Raw genomic sequence first — 17,153 nt, 5'->3', positions numbered from 1 at the left:
TATAAACTGAAAATGCTGGTAACAGAAAATTTCTATATTATTCAAAGTTTTCTTCCCAGCAAAACACCCAAATTATCTCTGGGCCAAAAAGGATTCAATTTGTAGCATTTATTTATTTTCTCACTTTGGGTTTTTTTTTTTGGTCACACCATGTGGCTTGCAGAATCTTAGTTCTAGGGCAGGGCTCGAACCCTGGGCCCTGGCAGTGAAAGTGCTGAGTCCTAACCACTGTACTGCCAGGGAATCCTCCAATTTGTAGAATTTAAAAGCAACATTTTAAAAAAGTAGCCTGGCCTCTTCTCAATTTCCTGACAGTTACTCACCTGTCCCCAAGCATACAGGTTATTGTGTGTCTGAGACGGATTCACTTTGGACAAAAGAAATCGAGCCTTAAAAAAAAAAAAAAAAGTAGATTTAAAGATTAAAAATGGCATTAATATTAGTTTAACAGGAAAAAAACGTCTTTACTTTTTTTTTTTTTTGGTTAAATTAGAAGTTTTTTTTACCACACGGGAACCCATTTGTTCAGTTTATGCCCAAAGGCTCTCCATTCACTGGGCTCCTGAAACACGAGGTATATTTTACTCTGGTAATCCTCTCCTTTCCACACCAGCATATTCTAACCACTCATTTAGAAAGAAGTTGTATTTGGAAGCCACCTGCCTGTTGATTTCGGTCACCATGTGAAATACTGACCAGGCTGTGTGGATTTAGAGCCTTCAGAGGCATCGTGCACAAGGCCAGCAGAGCAGCGGGCCGAGCTGGCTCACCTGGCTGCCACCGTGCTCTGTGTGGATGTACCGTGGCATCGGGAACCGCGCCTGCAGGATCTCCTGTGCATCGTCCAGGGGCGCCTGCAGGAGATGCTTGAAGTTTTCATACTCGGGCATGTCCTGGTAGCCTGCCTTCCGCCACTGGGCTATGGTCTGCAGCAAACAGACAAATCACAACTTGTTGTGGAGATGCTGTAATGACAGTCTTAGGATGGCCCTGACATTCTAACACTCCACTCAGGACCTGTTTCTAGTGACAAGGTCTTAAGTCAGGAAAGACGAGTTGCAGAGGGGAGCCAAGTGGATCTGACCAGGATACTACCATCTGAAAAAAGTCTCAGGTTATAAAACGCCTGTTAACATTAGAAAACAATTTCTTCCTTGCAGGACATTTGAAATCACTTCTAATGTACAGACACCAGAGAGTCAAGTCAGTTGTTAAAAAGAAATGAACTGAAGGTAAAGAATGTATCAATATATAATAGAAAAAAAGAAAACATCCTTGAACATAGAGGATTTTCTTTTGAGGAATCCCTCCTTTCCTTAGGGCACAAACCTCTCAGAGAAAGGAATGAACACCACCTACAGCCATCCTTGGGAACCACAGACCTGGCATAAGGTTCACTGGGCCATGTTATCTCAGGTAAACACTCTAGTCCCAAACTTAGCGGTGTTTACTAGTAACTCTAATGCAATTCCGAAAGGACAGTGTGAATATAAAGAGTTCACTGAGAAAAAGTAAACTGATTTTGCCTGACAACTCAGAAAGCAATAAATCATAGTGATTTAAAAGGACCACCTAAAAAAAAGTATGGAGGTTTCTCAGAAAACTAAAGACAGAACTATCATATATGACCACTTCTGGGCATATATCTGAAAAGAACAAAAACACTAATTAAAAAAGATACGTGCACCCCAATGTTCATAGCACACTTCTCACAACTGCCCAGATATGGAAGCAACCTAAGTGTCCATCAACAGATGAATGGATAAAGAAAACATGGGATATATACACAACTCTACCCTAAAAAAAGAACAAAATTTTGTCATTTGCAACAACATGGATAGACTTGAAAGGCATTATGCTAGTGAAATAAGTCAGACAGAGAAAGATAAATACTGGATCAGCTCACTTATATGTGGAATCTGAAAAATACAACAAATTAGTGAATATAATGAAAGAGAAACAGTCACAAAGATCTAGGGAACAAGCTAGCGGTTACTGGTGGGAGGAGGAAGGGGCAGGATAGAGCTCAAGGATGTACTTAACAACGTGAGAAAAGTAACCTTTAAAAATTGCAAAAAAATAAATAAATAAAAATTGCATAAAAAAATTTTAAAAATGTAAAAGGACCACTTCAGATTTACTTACAGCAAGTAATATTGAAATTACTAAGTATACAAATACCATAACCAAGGTCTTACCTCACCAAGATAAATGACAATTTGGAAGAAGGTGTCCATGAGCAGAATTCTGTCAGCAAGAATGCTGCTGCTGTCCAGGAGCACGGGCTGCAACACAGGGAGAGAACGGCGTGGGTCTTCCCTTGGTGCCCACATGGCCACCTGCCAGCCCCCCACCCAGGGCCAGCCCCCCGCTTCCCTCCAGGCAGCTGCAGGGCCGAATATACACTGCAGGGAGGTTCACCCCCTCTTCGTGCCAAGTTCCCACTTTCTGCTCCGATGGGGCAACTCTAGGTTTCAATTTTGTACAAGAAAGAGATTTAAATAATCTCTCATCAACTGGGAAGCAAGATGAATGTTATCTTCTGCTCTAGGAACCAGAAATAATTCCAAATTTTGTTTTGTGCTAGAAATAAATTCTATCAGAGACATATTTCTCTCAAATCTACTGCGGTAGATGACAGAGAACTACAATGCCTACATGAAAAAGAACATCCTTTAATACCAGTTTTAAAGTTCATTTGATTATGACTTTTATTTCAATAATAAAAGTATACTTAAACTCATTAAGGGAAATCTGAAAATTTCTGCTAAAGAACAACAAATATGGTCATTGTGGTTTATTTTTTTTATAGTTTTCATTCCTGGTGGCTTTTTAAAAATCATCTTTAATCTAACATAAGGATTTACTTTATTCTATTACATAAACTTTGTGAATATTTCTGATTACTTAACTTCCCTACATTGAACATTTGGACTGCTTTCTAATTTTATGCATCCTGTGACTTTTTCCTATGCACGTTTTTTTAATACTCAGAAATGCTGCTAAATTACTATAAAGACTCAAAAGATTTCTTTCTTATAGTTTTGCTCGAAGAGTGAACTTGCTAGACTAAAAGCACTCCATATCAGCTGATTCCTAGTGCCTAGGTCCCTTACCTCTGGGGGGCCGTGGAAAGAGTAGGAATACAGGATGGGCTGGATCATGATGAGGGACTGGGTGAGGTCCTGCCGGGCAAAGTGGTGCCGATAATACGAAGACTCGTCAGGGCTATTGTTGAAGACTTGAAGGAATGGAGACCTTCTAAGATGGAACATGAACTGCATTTACAAAGAAAAAAGAACAAAGCACATAACTGTCACCTTCCTAGACCCCCAGAGAGCAGAACTGCCACCACCCGTAGACAGAAGAACCAGCCCTCAGGACCAAGGCCTTCAGGCGCAGTGAGCTGAGGCTGGGATGGCAGCCCATGGCCGGGGAACAGGGAGGGGAGAGCTGAAAGATGACCATTCTTTACTGAGGTGAAAGTGGCTGAGATCTGCTGCTCAACAATTGAACATACTCAACACTACCAAACTGCACACTTAAAAATGGGTGAGAGGGTCAATCGTATGCTGTGGAGTTTTCACAATTAGAAATAAACATTTCTAAAAAAGAGGGGGTTCTCTGGGGAAGTCAAAGTTTCCACATGGAAGGGCCAAGGTAGAGAAGCTTGACTTCTTGTGGGCCTTCTTCTAGCCTCGACAGTTCGCACAGAGGCCAGACGGACACACGTCAGAACCGCCCAGCCAGCCCGTCCAGTGAGCTAGGCTCTTGAGCCTCCCTGAAGCCCTAGAGTCCAAGTTAAACAAGCTAAAGACTGAAATCTAGGTCAACTCACCAAATCGAGTATCCAGTAAGGTAATACCTGTTTGTGTAGCAAAGTCCTAACAAGTTCCCTTAAAAATGAAAGTCTGCTTCTTCCTACTTATTCCTCACTAAGGCATCCCTGAGGGAAGGAGGAAAACGTTGAGTTTGCCTCCTGTTCTGGGGAAGCTGCTCTGTGAAGGGCCCGACCCACACACCCCAGGCCCGGCTACAGGGCTGGCTCCCAGCCACCAAGTGAAACAGGCGCCTGGCCCTCAGCAAACCACGAATCAGAGATCATGCCATGGCCTCACAGCAAGGGGCCTGTTCTGCCTTCTCCCCAAAGTCTGTGCACCTGCTCTCTGGGTGTCCCCTGTGTCTCCCAAGGGGCTCTGGCACCATTTGACCTTGACCTGAATGACCTTCATCACCTACAGATGAAGTCTCCAAACACATGGAGTCTTCACTTTACCCTGAGAGCAGTGAGCTTTATTTATATGACTTTCTTCTTTTGTTATTTAACATGTATTACTTACCTGAGGATACAGAGAGAAGGAATCTGATAACCTAAATGACATGGGGTCTTCTTTGTTATACTGTCCAAACTTCTGACACTGGTGAGAGAAAACAGGAAAAAAAACAACAACAAAGTGAGCATTACCTGAAAACTCCTGGGAAGAGGGCCACGCCCCACCCTCACCTCCACCCCTTCCTGCTCAGCCCAGCACTGCACTCAACACTCAACACCTGTGTGTGGGGAGGAGATGGAGAGATCTTGGAGGGGCCGGAGATCTTGGAGGGGCGGGAGATCTGGGAGGGGCCAGAGCCCCACGTCCTAACAGCTCCCATGCAGTGCCGGCTGCAAGGGGCTAGAAGAGGCATCCCAGGCAACTCTTCCATAGGAAAACCTCCAGGACCGGGATAACCTAACATCCCATCTCTCTACCACTCCGCTGTCCTCTCACAGGCAAATTTATGAATGTTTTCTTGTCAGGAAGCATTTAACAGGAGGCTTCCTGTGTGCAGTTGTGGATCTGTCAGGAATCCTCTGTTCTTTATTAATTCATAAATATTCAGGAATTAAAAGGAGAAGCAAGCCTCTCCCGGGGGCTGAGGAATCCAGGCTTTTCCTTCGTTAGTTTTTCTATATGCTGATAAGTACCCTCTTCCTTTTTATGAACCATATGGTAAAAGTGATTATTTACAACCCTCTCTCTTTCATATGGATGACCTCATGTTTCCTTGATAACTTGTAAATTTTGATTTTATCTCTGCTGAAAATAGCTATCTTGTAAGACAGTATAAATACCTACACAATATTGAATAAAACACCTCTGCTCCATCAGAGCTTTGGTCCCCGTGTCTTGCTTTCTCTCTCTCTCTCTCTCTCTCTCTCTCTCTCTCTCTCTCTCTCTCTCTCTCTCTTTCAGGCTATCCCCTGGAGCACAGAGGCTCTCTGAGTTCACTTTCCTGCCCGGGCTTCTAAGACCCTCTCGAGAAGGCGCTCTGCGCCTTCACCCCATTGAGAGGGCGCCTGAGGCCTCCGTGAACAGAGCAAGCCCCATGTCAGGGATTTTATTGGCTTTCTGCGTAAACCAAGGAATATCAGCCTCTTTCTCTCTCCTTTACTTTCTTATCAGTCGACTCCGGACCACCAGGTTCCGGTCCATTAAAGGACCTCAACATTTTCTCTTTCATTCCGATGTCCTTCTCTCACACCCCCTCCTTTCTTTCACACACCCTCTAGTCACCAAAGGATCCAACTGCCCACCGTTTGGAGAAAGCTCATCTCTGGCAACGAGCCTCTCTGCATCACATTCTCGCACAGACCTCACCATCATAAATCCTCTCCTGCCGTGAGCCAGGGGACCCCCAGCCTCTTCAATTTCTCCTGTCAGCCAGCCACTAGAGCAGCAATTTCCTGAACCCCATTATCGAACGACTGATCCTCCTCTGCCTCTTCTGACAGCCCGGCCCCTCCCTCCCCATGACTGTGGCGGGCTCCTCCACCCTCTTCCTCACCTCCCATCCTCACCTCCTTGTCTACAAACAGCTTGACAGCCAGGCCAGTGTCACCCATGTCCCTTCTCCAGATGCAGTGCTGACCTCTGACCTGAGCTCCTTCAGGACCTCTCCTGACTACAGGGGGACGCTTTCCTTGGACATGCTTTGCAAGTTCACACTCAAAATAAACTACTACATTAAAAAAAAAAAAAAAAAAGGAGATTCCTTTCCTCCACTTTCAAGTTGTTCTCCTTTCCCCTTTTCCAGCGCTCCACCATTCTTGCAATTACCCACACTTAAAATCTGACTCTGTGTTGATTTTCTGAGTCCACAGACAGTTTGACCAGGTTCGATCAATCCTCCTCTCAGCATACATCCTGATTCCAAACTTCCTCTCCCCTCCAACCGTACCACCACCATCCTGGCCTCTGCCCCCTGGAGCCAGAAAAATCCTCCATGGGCCTCCCCAACAGCAGCCCTTTCACCCTCTGATGGATCTTACATGGTGACAGGTGGCATCACGCTGCTGACACACCTCTGCTCAAGAACCACACTTGCCCCTTCCCCTCTGTGACTCCACAACCAGGGAACCGCGCAAACAACCTGCACGGCTGCTCCCCTGCTGCACACTCAGGCACCTGTGACCGTGGCCTCTGCAGGTCCCACACACTGACCGCACACTGTGCCCACAGGCTGGCAGTGCTGCACCCCAACTCCCCCCCAAACCGTCCAAGGTCTGGAGGGAAAATGCAGAAGCCCAGCATTCACAGGGACTCCCGAGTCAACCCTCAACACACTTAGGTCTACACCATCATCTAAACAGCCTGCGTGTGGAGCCTCTTCCCACCTGTAAGGTGAGCCCTGGAGAAAATGTGTATTTGATGCTTTGTTTACACCCTTCTCAGAACCACCAGTGCTTGGTATGAGGTAAGCAACTGATAAAACTCTTGTTTACAGAATATATAAAATAAGAGGTTTCAATGAGTTTTCTTTTCTCAAAAGTAGAATTGAGACCAAGACTGAACTCAGTGCCACTGCCCCCAACTCACCAGCCGGATGAGCTGTCGGTCCAGCCACCGGAGCACATCCGGCCCCTCCTCCGTCTCGGCTCGGAACACCCCCAGCCGTGCCATCAGCACCGCTGCCGCCTCCTGGTCAAACGCCGCTTCGATGTGCTTCAGCTGGCTCTGCACGTCTGCCCAACTGACCGGACATCCCAGGGTGAGGGCCGGCTCTCACATTCACACACGCACCTCTTCTTAATCTCTGCTTGTACACACACACACACGCACACGCACAAACACATGCACACACACATGGGAATACTACTCAGCCACAAAAAAGGGAATTCTATTCCACCATTTCCAACAACACGAATGGACCTAGAGGGTGCTATGCTTACTGAGACACGTCAGACGGAGAAAGACAAATACTAAATATGTTCACTTACACCTGGAATCTAAAAAATGAAACAAATGAATATAACAAAACAGAAACAGATTCACAAATAGAGAACAAGCTAGTGGTTACCAGTCAGGAAAGGGAAGGAGGGAGGAGCAAGGAGGAAGAGGTAAAACCTACTGTGTATAAAATAAACTGGCTACAAGGACATACTGTATAGCACAGGGACTAGAGCCAACATTTTATAATAACTTTGAACGGATTACAACCTATTAAAACATGCGATCACTATGTTGTACACCTGAATCTAATGTGTGCTTGGTCACTCAGTCATGTCTGACTCTTTGCAACCCCATGGACTGCAGCCCGCCAGGCTCCTCTGTCCATGGGATTCTCTAGGCAAGAATACCGGAGTGGGTTGCCGTGCCCTCCTCCAGGGGATCTTCCCAACACAGGGATTGAACCCAGGTCTCTTGCACTGCAGGCAGATTCTTTACCAACTACTTCAAAACAGCTTTTTTTTTTTTCAAAACAAAACATAAACGTTGAGGCCTTTATGTACTGACAAGAAAGGTGTCCTTGACACAGTAACGAGAGAAGCTTATGCACACCAACACAAAAGCCATCACATATATAATGCACACACATGGTACATGACTGCCCAGAAATGGGACTGTGGACAGTGAAGCCAGCATGGTAACTGTACTTCACCTCAGGGGAAGCAGGGAGACCCACTCTTTACATAACTATGTGCTGTTTGAATCTTTTACGAGGACGGTATGCTTGTGGGTCACTTATTTGATAAATAAAATAATGAAACATCACTTTTAAAGAACTTATCCCTACTAAAGGAGTGTCTTCTAAGCTGAGTGAGCTGCAATGCTGCCTCCTCCCCTGCCCCCTCCTCCCCCCACCCTCGTCCCCACCCTGCTCTGGTCAAATGAGCCAGCAAGGGCTGGTGAGGACCATGCAATCAGTGGATCGCAGAGATGAACAACTAGATACTAGATTCCCTCCACAGCAAAGACCAGGGGCTCAGCAGAGAGGAAGCTGGGGTGCTCACTTGCGGGCAACGGTGGTCACACGGATGCGCCGCTGGGTGCTGGAGTGCTGGTAGTGCGTGACGAACTGGATGGCGCCTCGGCCTCCTTGCGGGATCGGGGCGTTGTGCTGCAGGGCAAGAGGCCTGTGACTGTCAGTGCAGGACCCCACACAAGCAGTCAGAGGCTGCAGGTGCGTCCTAAGACGACCAACACCATGGTGACAGCAAGGTTCTCAAGGCGTGTTGAATGTGACACTTAAAATCAGGGCTTTTCACTTTTCATAATTCTTATCTCAAAAACAGAGAACCAGCTGGGGCTCAGTGACAACTTACTGGGGTGGGATGTCGCGGGGAGGTGGGAAGGATGTTCAAGTGGGAAGGGCCATGGGTAAATCTATGGCTGATTCATGTTGATGTATGGTAGAAACCAATACTGTAAAGCAACCATCCTTCAATTATAAATGAATAAACTTTTTAAAAAATTAACTAAAGATAAAAATTAAAAGAATACTGGAGTGGGTTGCCATTCCCTCCTCCAGGGTATCTTCCCGACCCAGGGATCAAAAAAGAAAAAAAAGCAACAAGAAAACCATATTCAAATAAACACTGAACACGACTTAATGATATACATGCTGAGGGGTTCAGCGAGGAAAGACACTGATAACTACAGCTTGCTTCAAAGTCCAGCCAAATAGAAGGAATTGAGGGAAGGCTAGACAATTACAGAACCTCAGTGGTGGCTACTGGGGTATTCACTGTACAATTCTACTCATTCGTCTGTATGTCTGAGTTTAAAACAGTAAAATCCTGGAGAAAAACTGACACACTCAGAAATTCACCAACATTATGATGGCTGATAAAAGCCATTCCTCTTCTGATGACCTTATCAGTTCAATAAAGTGACAAGGGCAATCTCCTGTCTGACTCTGACCAAACCCCAGAAAGAATAAAAAAGATGATGCCAGAATGGTATCAGACCCAACACAAGCCCAAAGTAGCATCAGCTTCTGGAGAGAGAAACCAAAGGCCACTGGTCGGTAATAAACCAGAAAACACAACACGGAGACATGACTATTCACAAAGAAATCCAGCCCACCTGGTTGACTACTTCAAAGTAGATGCCGAGCGTTGTCGTGGGATCCAGGCCACAGATTTTCCACTGGCTCGTGCCACCGACACCAAGCTCCTAGGGGTGAGAAGACGAATTAAAAAGAATTAAGACAAAAAAGATACTCCAGTGATTAACTGCTAATGACAAGTACTGACTCTGAGGACAGGCCCCTTAGACTATCTCACTCCAAACAAAAGCCTGAATTTCAGGCATTCCCTGGCAGTCCATCGGCTAGGAACTGTGAGCTTCCACTGCAGGGGGGCACAAGTTCAAATCCCAGGTCAAGGAACTAAGATCCCACATCTGCACAGCACAGCCAAAAAATAAAGAAAATCTAAATTTCACGAAAAAAGTAAAATTACAAGCCAGAATAAAGTTTAACACTTATCACAGTGCTTTAAAATCAGGCTTTTCAAATGGGCACTCTGATCAGTTTTCATTACATCACTGAGACGTATCTCTACACAGACACACACAGTGCAGAACACTGACGTCAACTGAGAGGATAAGTCAGGGACAGGGAAGAAGCAAATACTAGAAGAAAAAAGAACCGCCTGCTTAGCTTGAAAGATTTGTGTGCTTCCCCCATTGTTGCTAGACTAAGAAATAATTACAGAACTTGAGCTGTCAAATATTAATTCTTAACCCAATTCCTTTACGCAAAAGCGACGTATAAATTCTTGGTAAGAGAACTGAGATTTTAGCTGTGTGAAAGCTACTTTATGTTGAACAGCTGAACGGCTCCCCAGTGATAAGAAGTTCACTGAAGTGTGAGGGTATCACAGCTTTAAGCATATCATTGAGAAGAAAAGCTACAGGTATCATACACCTAGAACCACGAACCAGGGTCTGAGACATACATTCAACACCTCACTAGAATACGGAAAACCATCCTTGGAGAGCAACATGACTGTGCATTGAGAGTCATGACACCTCTCATACATTTCTCTGAATCCACCCACAGTGTGAAGGGTCAGCTGAGGACAGCTGACATCAATCCAGTCTCTGTGGAGCCGAGCCAGGAGCCTGTGTCCCCGGGGAACAGAACCAGCATCTGAGGAAGGTGACGCTCAGGCAGGAGAGGGGAGAGTCACAGTGACATCAGGTCACAGCTCCTTGTGCTTCATGAGACTTTCCTGAGAAGACTGCGAGATGGACGGAGGTCTGGGTGTTCACCTTCCCTTTAACTCCTGCTGGGCAGTGAGGCCACCCCCAGGAATGAGGGTGAGGAAGTAACGGGCCTGCCCACCTCCTTTTCTGGCCTTGTTAACCCTTCTCTCCACACTGTCCACCTCCATTTTTAATACGTGAAACTCATTCAAGTTTCAGACCCACGGGTTCAGGATACTGTCACCCGAAACATGCCATGATGGCCTAAGGATTATTTTAAACTGAAGGTCATTTTTTAAAAGCAGAAGTAAAAAAACTCTCCGTCCTCCTCCTGCCAAGAAGGCAGGAGCTTCTGAAGTAACCACCAAGGACATGCTAGATGCTCATCAGCCCAGAGGTGGCATGGAAGAATGTGTAATGACTTGTGCTTAAAAAACCCTCCTTTTTCATGAGTTTCCCCGTCTATCTACGTTTCCTCCATCTACCACTCTTCAGGATCCGAAGTCCCATTCCTCTGTGTTATCCCTCTTCAACAGATTTATTGCTCTTCTGTTAAGAAGCAACATACTCCCCAAGTTCTAAGCACCCCTTGCAGTTACCTATCACTAGGCACGTACGTGCTGTGTATATGTGCGATGCACACACCAACAAACTTGCTTGTTTGCCTGTTGTTAAGCTGTTTTGTCAGGTCCCGAACAATGAAACTGACATGGGCAGAATAGCACCAGCTGCCAAGCGTGGTCACAAACCATCCAGAGCCCCACAAGGACTTCTCACTAATACACAAACTCCTTAAGTAAGCATTTACCCTGCCTTGATCAGAAGAAAATGGAAAGATGGAACTAGGAGTCACCATTTTATTGAGATTCAAATACACTGAAACACAGGGTTATCAAAGTATAACCTAATGCAATCAGAGGAAAGGCTGCTGGCAAACAAGATACTCGTGTTGTGCTATCATCTCATTCAACTGGTTTCCTGCTGAGGCAAAAAGGGAACAGCCCCTATACTTGAGGCATGAGCAGTATCGCCTCCCCACAGCTCAGCTGCAGGCACACAGATCACTCAGGAAGTGTGGGCCCAAAAGGGTTTCACTTGCATCTAATCATCCGCCCAGCCTCCACTTCACAGCAAATATACGACAGAAAGCAAGTCAAATGAGAAAACAGACACACGGAAACCTCGTGACACTCAAGGACAGAAGACACTGGCACGTGGCTCCGTCTCTTCAACAGATGTCGTCAAACAAGACAAGCTAGAAAGCATAAACAAAACGACAGGAAGTCCATTCTAGATCTTAGAAGACTGAGGATACATAATCCCAGATGCAATGCTGGTTAGAGGGAAAAACAGCTGCAAGAGCACTTGGAGAGAAAGCAGGCAAAGAACGTGACTGTGTGTTAGATGGTATCAGGAAACTGCTTTCCTAGTCTTGAGAATAGCCTTGTCTTCAGAAGCTGCACACTGAAACACGGACTCAAGACATCTGCAATGTGTTTTCAAAGGCAACATAGGATAGCGAATATGGCAAATAGAGGATATCAGATAGGTAACTCAAATGTGGCCAACGAGAGGACAGAGCGATAATCCTGACAAAATGTCCAGGATTGATGAGCCTAAATGGTGGGGAAAGAGGATTCATTACACTCTTCTCAGACTTCCCAGTGTGTCTGAAAACTGTACTTCCCTCGCCGTTGCCTCCTCCCTCCCCATCAACAAGTGTCATGGCTGATCCCTGCTGGACCCCAGAGCAGCTCATCAGCATGAACTAATCAACAACACCTTCTGAGGCAGATTCTAAGTCTATGGGGAATATTTAGGAACAAGGAAGCCTCCCAAGGCCCCAGTGAGAAACAGGAGTACAAGTCCCATAGTACTTGGGGATGATGAGGGACTCATCAGAGGCGCTTGGGGCAGCAATCCACCTCACCCAGAGGGTTACAGGAAAATTCTCACAAATTATCTTGCCTCTGGCAACTTCAAACTTGCTCTAGGTAGTCACTAGTGAAACAGTCACTGCTGAGGACAGAACTCTGATGTGAAGGGTGAAATCTAGTGCGGGCATCCCCGGTGCTTCCCCTGGGCTGCTTGCTGAATCCTCCCAATAGTGCTATACAGCAGGTCCCATCACTTCCTTTATTCCCCAACAGAGATGCTGAGTCCTGGATCCGTGAAGTACCTTGTCCTGACCACCCTCCCCGAGTCCACATTCAGCCCTCTCGTCCACCCTCAAGTTGAAGATGACGGTGGGGAAGGACATAAACATCATCACCCTGCCCAGAGCCAGCCTGGACAGACCTCACTGGACCGCTGGTGCACCCTTGGTAGCTGAAGTGTGAGAAGAGGAAGCAGGCCACCAGCAAGGCCACCTCCCCATCTGGTAAGGGCTGAACCGTGCTTCCACGCACTCGAGGAACACCAACATCTGCACGCACAGTGTCACCCACCGCCCAGCCAACTCGAATGGTCTCTGAGAAGTGAGACAAAGGCAGCCCTTCCAAGGGCAATAAGCACATGAGTTTATTTCAAAAGGGCTGTACTCCATGGGATGGAATGCCTAGTGGTTCTCTGGCGCGACCACCCAAGCAGGAGTAGCAGGTGAGGGGGACCTGGGCCTGGCTCCTCTGTGTCAGCTCTGACCCTGAGCAGGACACTGAACCTCTGCGAGCCTCAGCTTTCTCCTCTCTGACCATTTAGATGGATGGATGGAAAGACAGAGATGACACTACCCCTCCACCCCTCTGCACAGACACAAGCCAACAGGTGACACACAAAAGGTCATCCAGCTTCAACCCATCTAAGCGGTCAAATCTGGGACAGAGGAGGGAAAGGTGATGAAGTTTTTCTTACGTTTTCTGACACACACGGTCCTTTCACATTTAGAGACACACAGGGTCCGATGGCTCCCGCAACCTTCAGCTCCCTTGAGGTCTGAGACAGAATTACACAAGAGCACACAGTTAACAACCACTAAGAACCACCCTCTTACAAAGGACACAACTAAAACTTAGAGGAAGAAACGGCAGGGTTATCACTTCACCCAGAGAAAACCCTACAGGGATTCCAGTACACAAAAGCTGGTACACGGTTCTCCATGGCTTCTGTGAACCAACCAGAACTTTAATAAAACCCTCCTTGAGAAGCAGCATGTCTTGTTCCAAAGATGATGCCACATGTCCTGCTTTCTCCAAGTTGAAATGATTGTGCACACAGAGGACAGCAATTCCACCAATGATACCACATTCCTCCCCAATGCCACGAGCCTGCTGTAATGAGTCACAACTGTCAATCAGCAAACATGCTGTCTTGTGTATCTTTAAATATACTTAATTCTGAATTCATTTCAGCAAAGTCCATTCTTCATCTATTTAAATAAACCTCAAACATTTGATGATGTTGTTTGAAGTTTAACCCAGATGATTTACTCATTATCGCCAATTCGCAAAGTAATATTTACCATCGTATTTTCTAATGGTCACTTTGACTGTTTTCTCAGTGACTCAGGATCAAGGGTATAGGTCTACAGTCCCTGCGTGGAAAATAAAAAGCTATACTCATGATGCCGCCCTATTTAAGAGCACTCTGGTCCGTCTGCAGGCAGGTGTTATGCACGAATCAGTGGCTGAGTGGGTGCTCAGCCTACCACCCGTAATCTACGGCCTGCTGTCCTAGGGCAGGGCAGAACCTGCGGAGAGAGCAGACAACTCTGTGTTTCAAACACTGATAAATACACAGTTCATTCTTGAGAAGCAAAGCAACCAGAGATGGTGGGATTATTTTGCTGGGAACTTCTTATCTTTATAAATGCTCATGTCCTGCGGGGTGAGGTTTCTCCAAAGCCAACTACTAAATAAGCAGGAACACTATTCTTCCCTTAAATATTTAGAAATATATTGTACCTTTACTTCCAAAGTAGCACCAAAGGCCATTCGGAAATTGCCATTAAAATCTTTACTGAAAATTCTTTGGAATGTCTGCTTGAAGAGAGAAGTGTTGAAAGAATCTCCCATCACCATGTAGCCTCTAGGAAGAAAAAAGGAAAAAGAAAGTGAACCTTTAGATGACTGAAAGCCATTCAGAGGCTTCTTGGGTACTGACAAACAATTAATTTAGAGAAGAAAGTAAAAAGCAAGCCTGTCTATAAAGGTGTTACTGACAATATACTGCTTGCTAATGGTAACAGCCAGTTCAAGCTGTACTCTGGAAAAACACTATTTTTAAAACATGAAACAGAATTAATTAGAACAGCGCTTGTATCTTGATCACTATGGCAGTTATATAAACCTACAAGAGATGACAAATACCTCACAGAATTAGACATACACAGAGATTTTAAAAATGAATGCATGTAAACACTGGTGAGAGCCAAGTCCAGTCCATAATGGAGTTAACTGTATAAACTAAGTCAAGTTTCCTGGTTGTGACATTGTGCTGTATTTATGTAAGTGCCACCACTGGGCTCCAAAATCACTGCAGATGGTGACTGCAGCCAGGAAATTAAAAGATGCTTACTCCTTGGAAGGATAACCTTGGTATCTAGGTTATGACCAACCTAGATACCATATTAAAAAGCAGAGACATTACTTTGCCAACAAAGGTCCGTCTAGTCAAGGCTATGGCTTTTCCAGTAGTCATGTATGGATGTGAGAGTTGGACTATAAAGAAAGCTGAGTGCTGAAGAATTGATGCTTTTCAACTGTGGAGTTGGAGAAGACTCTTGAGAGTCCCTTGGACTACAAGGAGATCCAATCAGTTCATTCAAGGAGATCAGTCCTAAGTATTCATTGGAAGGACTAATGTTGAAGCTGAAACTCCAATACTTTGGCCACCTGATGCAAAGAACTAACTCATTGGAAAAGACCCTGATGCTGGGAAAGATTGAAGGCGGGAGGAGAAGGAGACGAGGATGAGATGGTTGGATGGCATCACCGACTCAATGGACATGAGTTTGGGTGAACTCTGGGAGTTGGTGATGGACAGGAAGGCCTGGCAAGCTACAGTCCATGGGGTCACAAAGAGTGGACACGACTGAGCAACTGAACTGAACCACTGGGAATTGCTGGATGAAAAGTATGGACAGATTTCTTTGTACTATGTTTGCAATTCCTTGTGAATCTTAATTACTTCAATTAAAAAGTTAAAACAAAAATGATATAATCATCAGCTGCGTGTGCTCAGCCACACCTAGAACATGCAGGGATTCTCAAACCCTGCACATCAGAAATGCTCAGCAACTTTAAATACGCTGATGCCCAGGCCATGTGCTGTGCTAATTAAATCCGACTTTAGGAACAGGACTCAAATCAAGAGTAGCTTTTAATGTTCGCAGGTGATGCCAACGTGCAGCAGCTTCAGACCAGCACTGCACGTCTGTGGATCTCACCAAAATCCCCAGAGAGTTTGTTAAAACCGACCGCCACACTGGAGCCTCAGCCTCTGATTCAGGAGGTCTGGGGTGAAGCCCAAGTGTGCACATTTCTAATCAGGCCCCATGGAGCACTGAGGCGGCTGGTTGGGCCTCATCCTGCTTTGAGGACCATGCCTCCGCAACGCCATCCACCCGAGGTGAGGACTTGTGCTCTCAACCCACCCCTCACTGCACCCTCCAGGCTGTCAGGAAGTGTGGCTGCTAGGCCAGGGGAGGGGCGGCTAGTTTCTCCGGCATTCAGACCTATTCCCTACCCTTCTCACAAGGAAGTGCTAAAGGCCACACACTTCATGCTTGCCATCTTGCCCGGGTGTCTGGACAACTCTAAGAAATGAAGTTCCTCTGAAACGACAGGTTCCTAGGAAAGCCTGACCTCCCTCCGATCATAGCTTCTTCCTCCGAGAAGTACACCACCCTCCCCAGCCCAGAAACCACAGCCCAGAGCCAAACAAATGCTCCTGTGAGCCAGCCTGGGCCCTCCCCACGGTTCCACCCCTCATTTTTCTTTCCTTAGAACCACCACTCTCACTTTACTCAGGGAGGGGCTCGCTGTCCACATACCCAGTAAGATTTGGGCAACACTTCATCTCCAGGAGTCCAGTCTGATCAAGGGCACAGGCATAAATATCAATGCAGTGACCGTTTGCAGCAGTGCGGTTCGCAAGCATCTCATAGTGCTGCAGAGAGAGAAAAACCATCTTCATGGAACAGGGACATCACCCATTAGGTATCCTCAAAGTTTTTCGAGATTGGAAGCTACACTTTTTTTATATGGATGTCATAAACTGTCCCCATGTCCCCTGTTTGATCACATCCACTCTAATCAAGGTCTCAGAACTGGGGCAGATATTTAATGTCAGCGAGATCTGGCAGGTCATCTCAGCAAAAGCAGCTCGCCTGCCACACAGCATGGCCTGGGCAGAGCAGAGGCTGCTCCCCTGAGCAGCCGAAGCCCCACCCTGGGTGACTACACTTACAACCCGTGGCCAGGAGCACCTACCTTGGTTGCCTTTTTCATGAAGCGGGCATTGTCTTTCTCAATGTCATGCCAGGAACGAATAGGAACCTTTAATTCATCTCCAACCACCATGCCAGGTCCCTGGGTGGGGGGTCCCCCAGTGAACAGCATGATCCTGGCTCCCGTGTTTGGAAAAGTGCCCTGTGACAGTGAGTGGCAGCATGTTAGAGGCACACAGCCCGCCCCAAGCATACTTCCCACAGAGATGCCGCAAACACGCGCTCCCTCAGCTGTC

At 46.3% G+C, this 17,153-nt stretch overlaps 1 protein-coding gene across 10 annotated transcripts in view; it reads right to left on the bottom strand.

Annotated features, from left to right (window-relative positions):
• Positions 1–17,153, bottom strand: part of SEC23B (SEC23 homolog B, COPII coat complex component) — a 33,892-nt gene that overhangs the window by 7,562 nt on the left and 9,177 nt on the right. For all 10 annotated transcript variants that reach the window (XM_061436341.1, XM_061436343.1, XM_061436336.1 and 7 more), the window contains 12 exons: positions 16,901–17,059; positions 16,462–16,577; positions 14,372–14,495; positions 13,323–13,403; positions 9,348–9,437; positions 8,273–8,379; positions 6,858–7,011; positions 4,341–4,418; positions 3,117–3,278; positions 2,199–2,285; positions 771–926; positions 324–389 (listed from right to left, as the gene is read on the bottom strand). In XM_061436341.1, coding sequence (XP_061292325.1) covers positions 324–389; positions 771–926; positions 2,199–2,285; positions 3,117–3,278; positions 4,341–4,418; positions 6,858–7,011; positions 8,273–8,379; positions 9,348–9,437; positions 13,323–13,403; positions 14,372–14,495; positions 16,462–16,577; positions 16,901–17,059 — 1,380 coding nt within the window. The remainder of the gene's footprint in view (positions 1–323; positions 390–770; positions 927–2,198; positions 2,286–3,116; positions 3,279–4,340; positions 4,419–6,857; positions 7,012–8,272; positions 8,380–9,347; positions 9,438–13,322; positions 13,404–14,371; positions 14,496–16,461; positions 16,578–16,900; positions 17,060–17,153) is intronic.

This window comes from Bos javanicus, chromosome 13, assembly GCF_032452875.1.
Source record: "Bos javanicus breed banteng chromosome 13, ARS-OSU_banteng_1.0, whole genome shotgun sequence".
In the NCBI taxonomy this organism is placed as follows: domain Eukaryota; kingdom Metazoa; phylum Chordata; class Mammalia; order Artiodactyla; family Bovidae; genus Bos; species Bos javanicus.
Note: the sequence above shows the minus strand (reverse complement) of the source record. Positions and strands in the feature narration are given on the sequence as shown.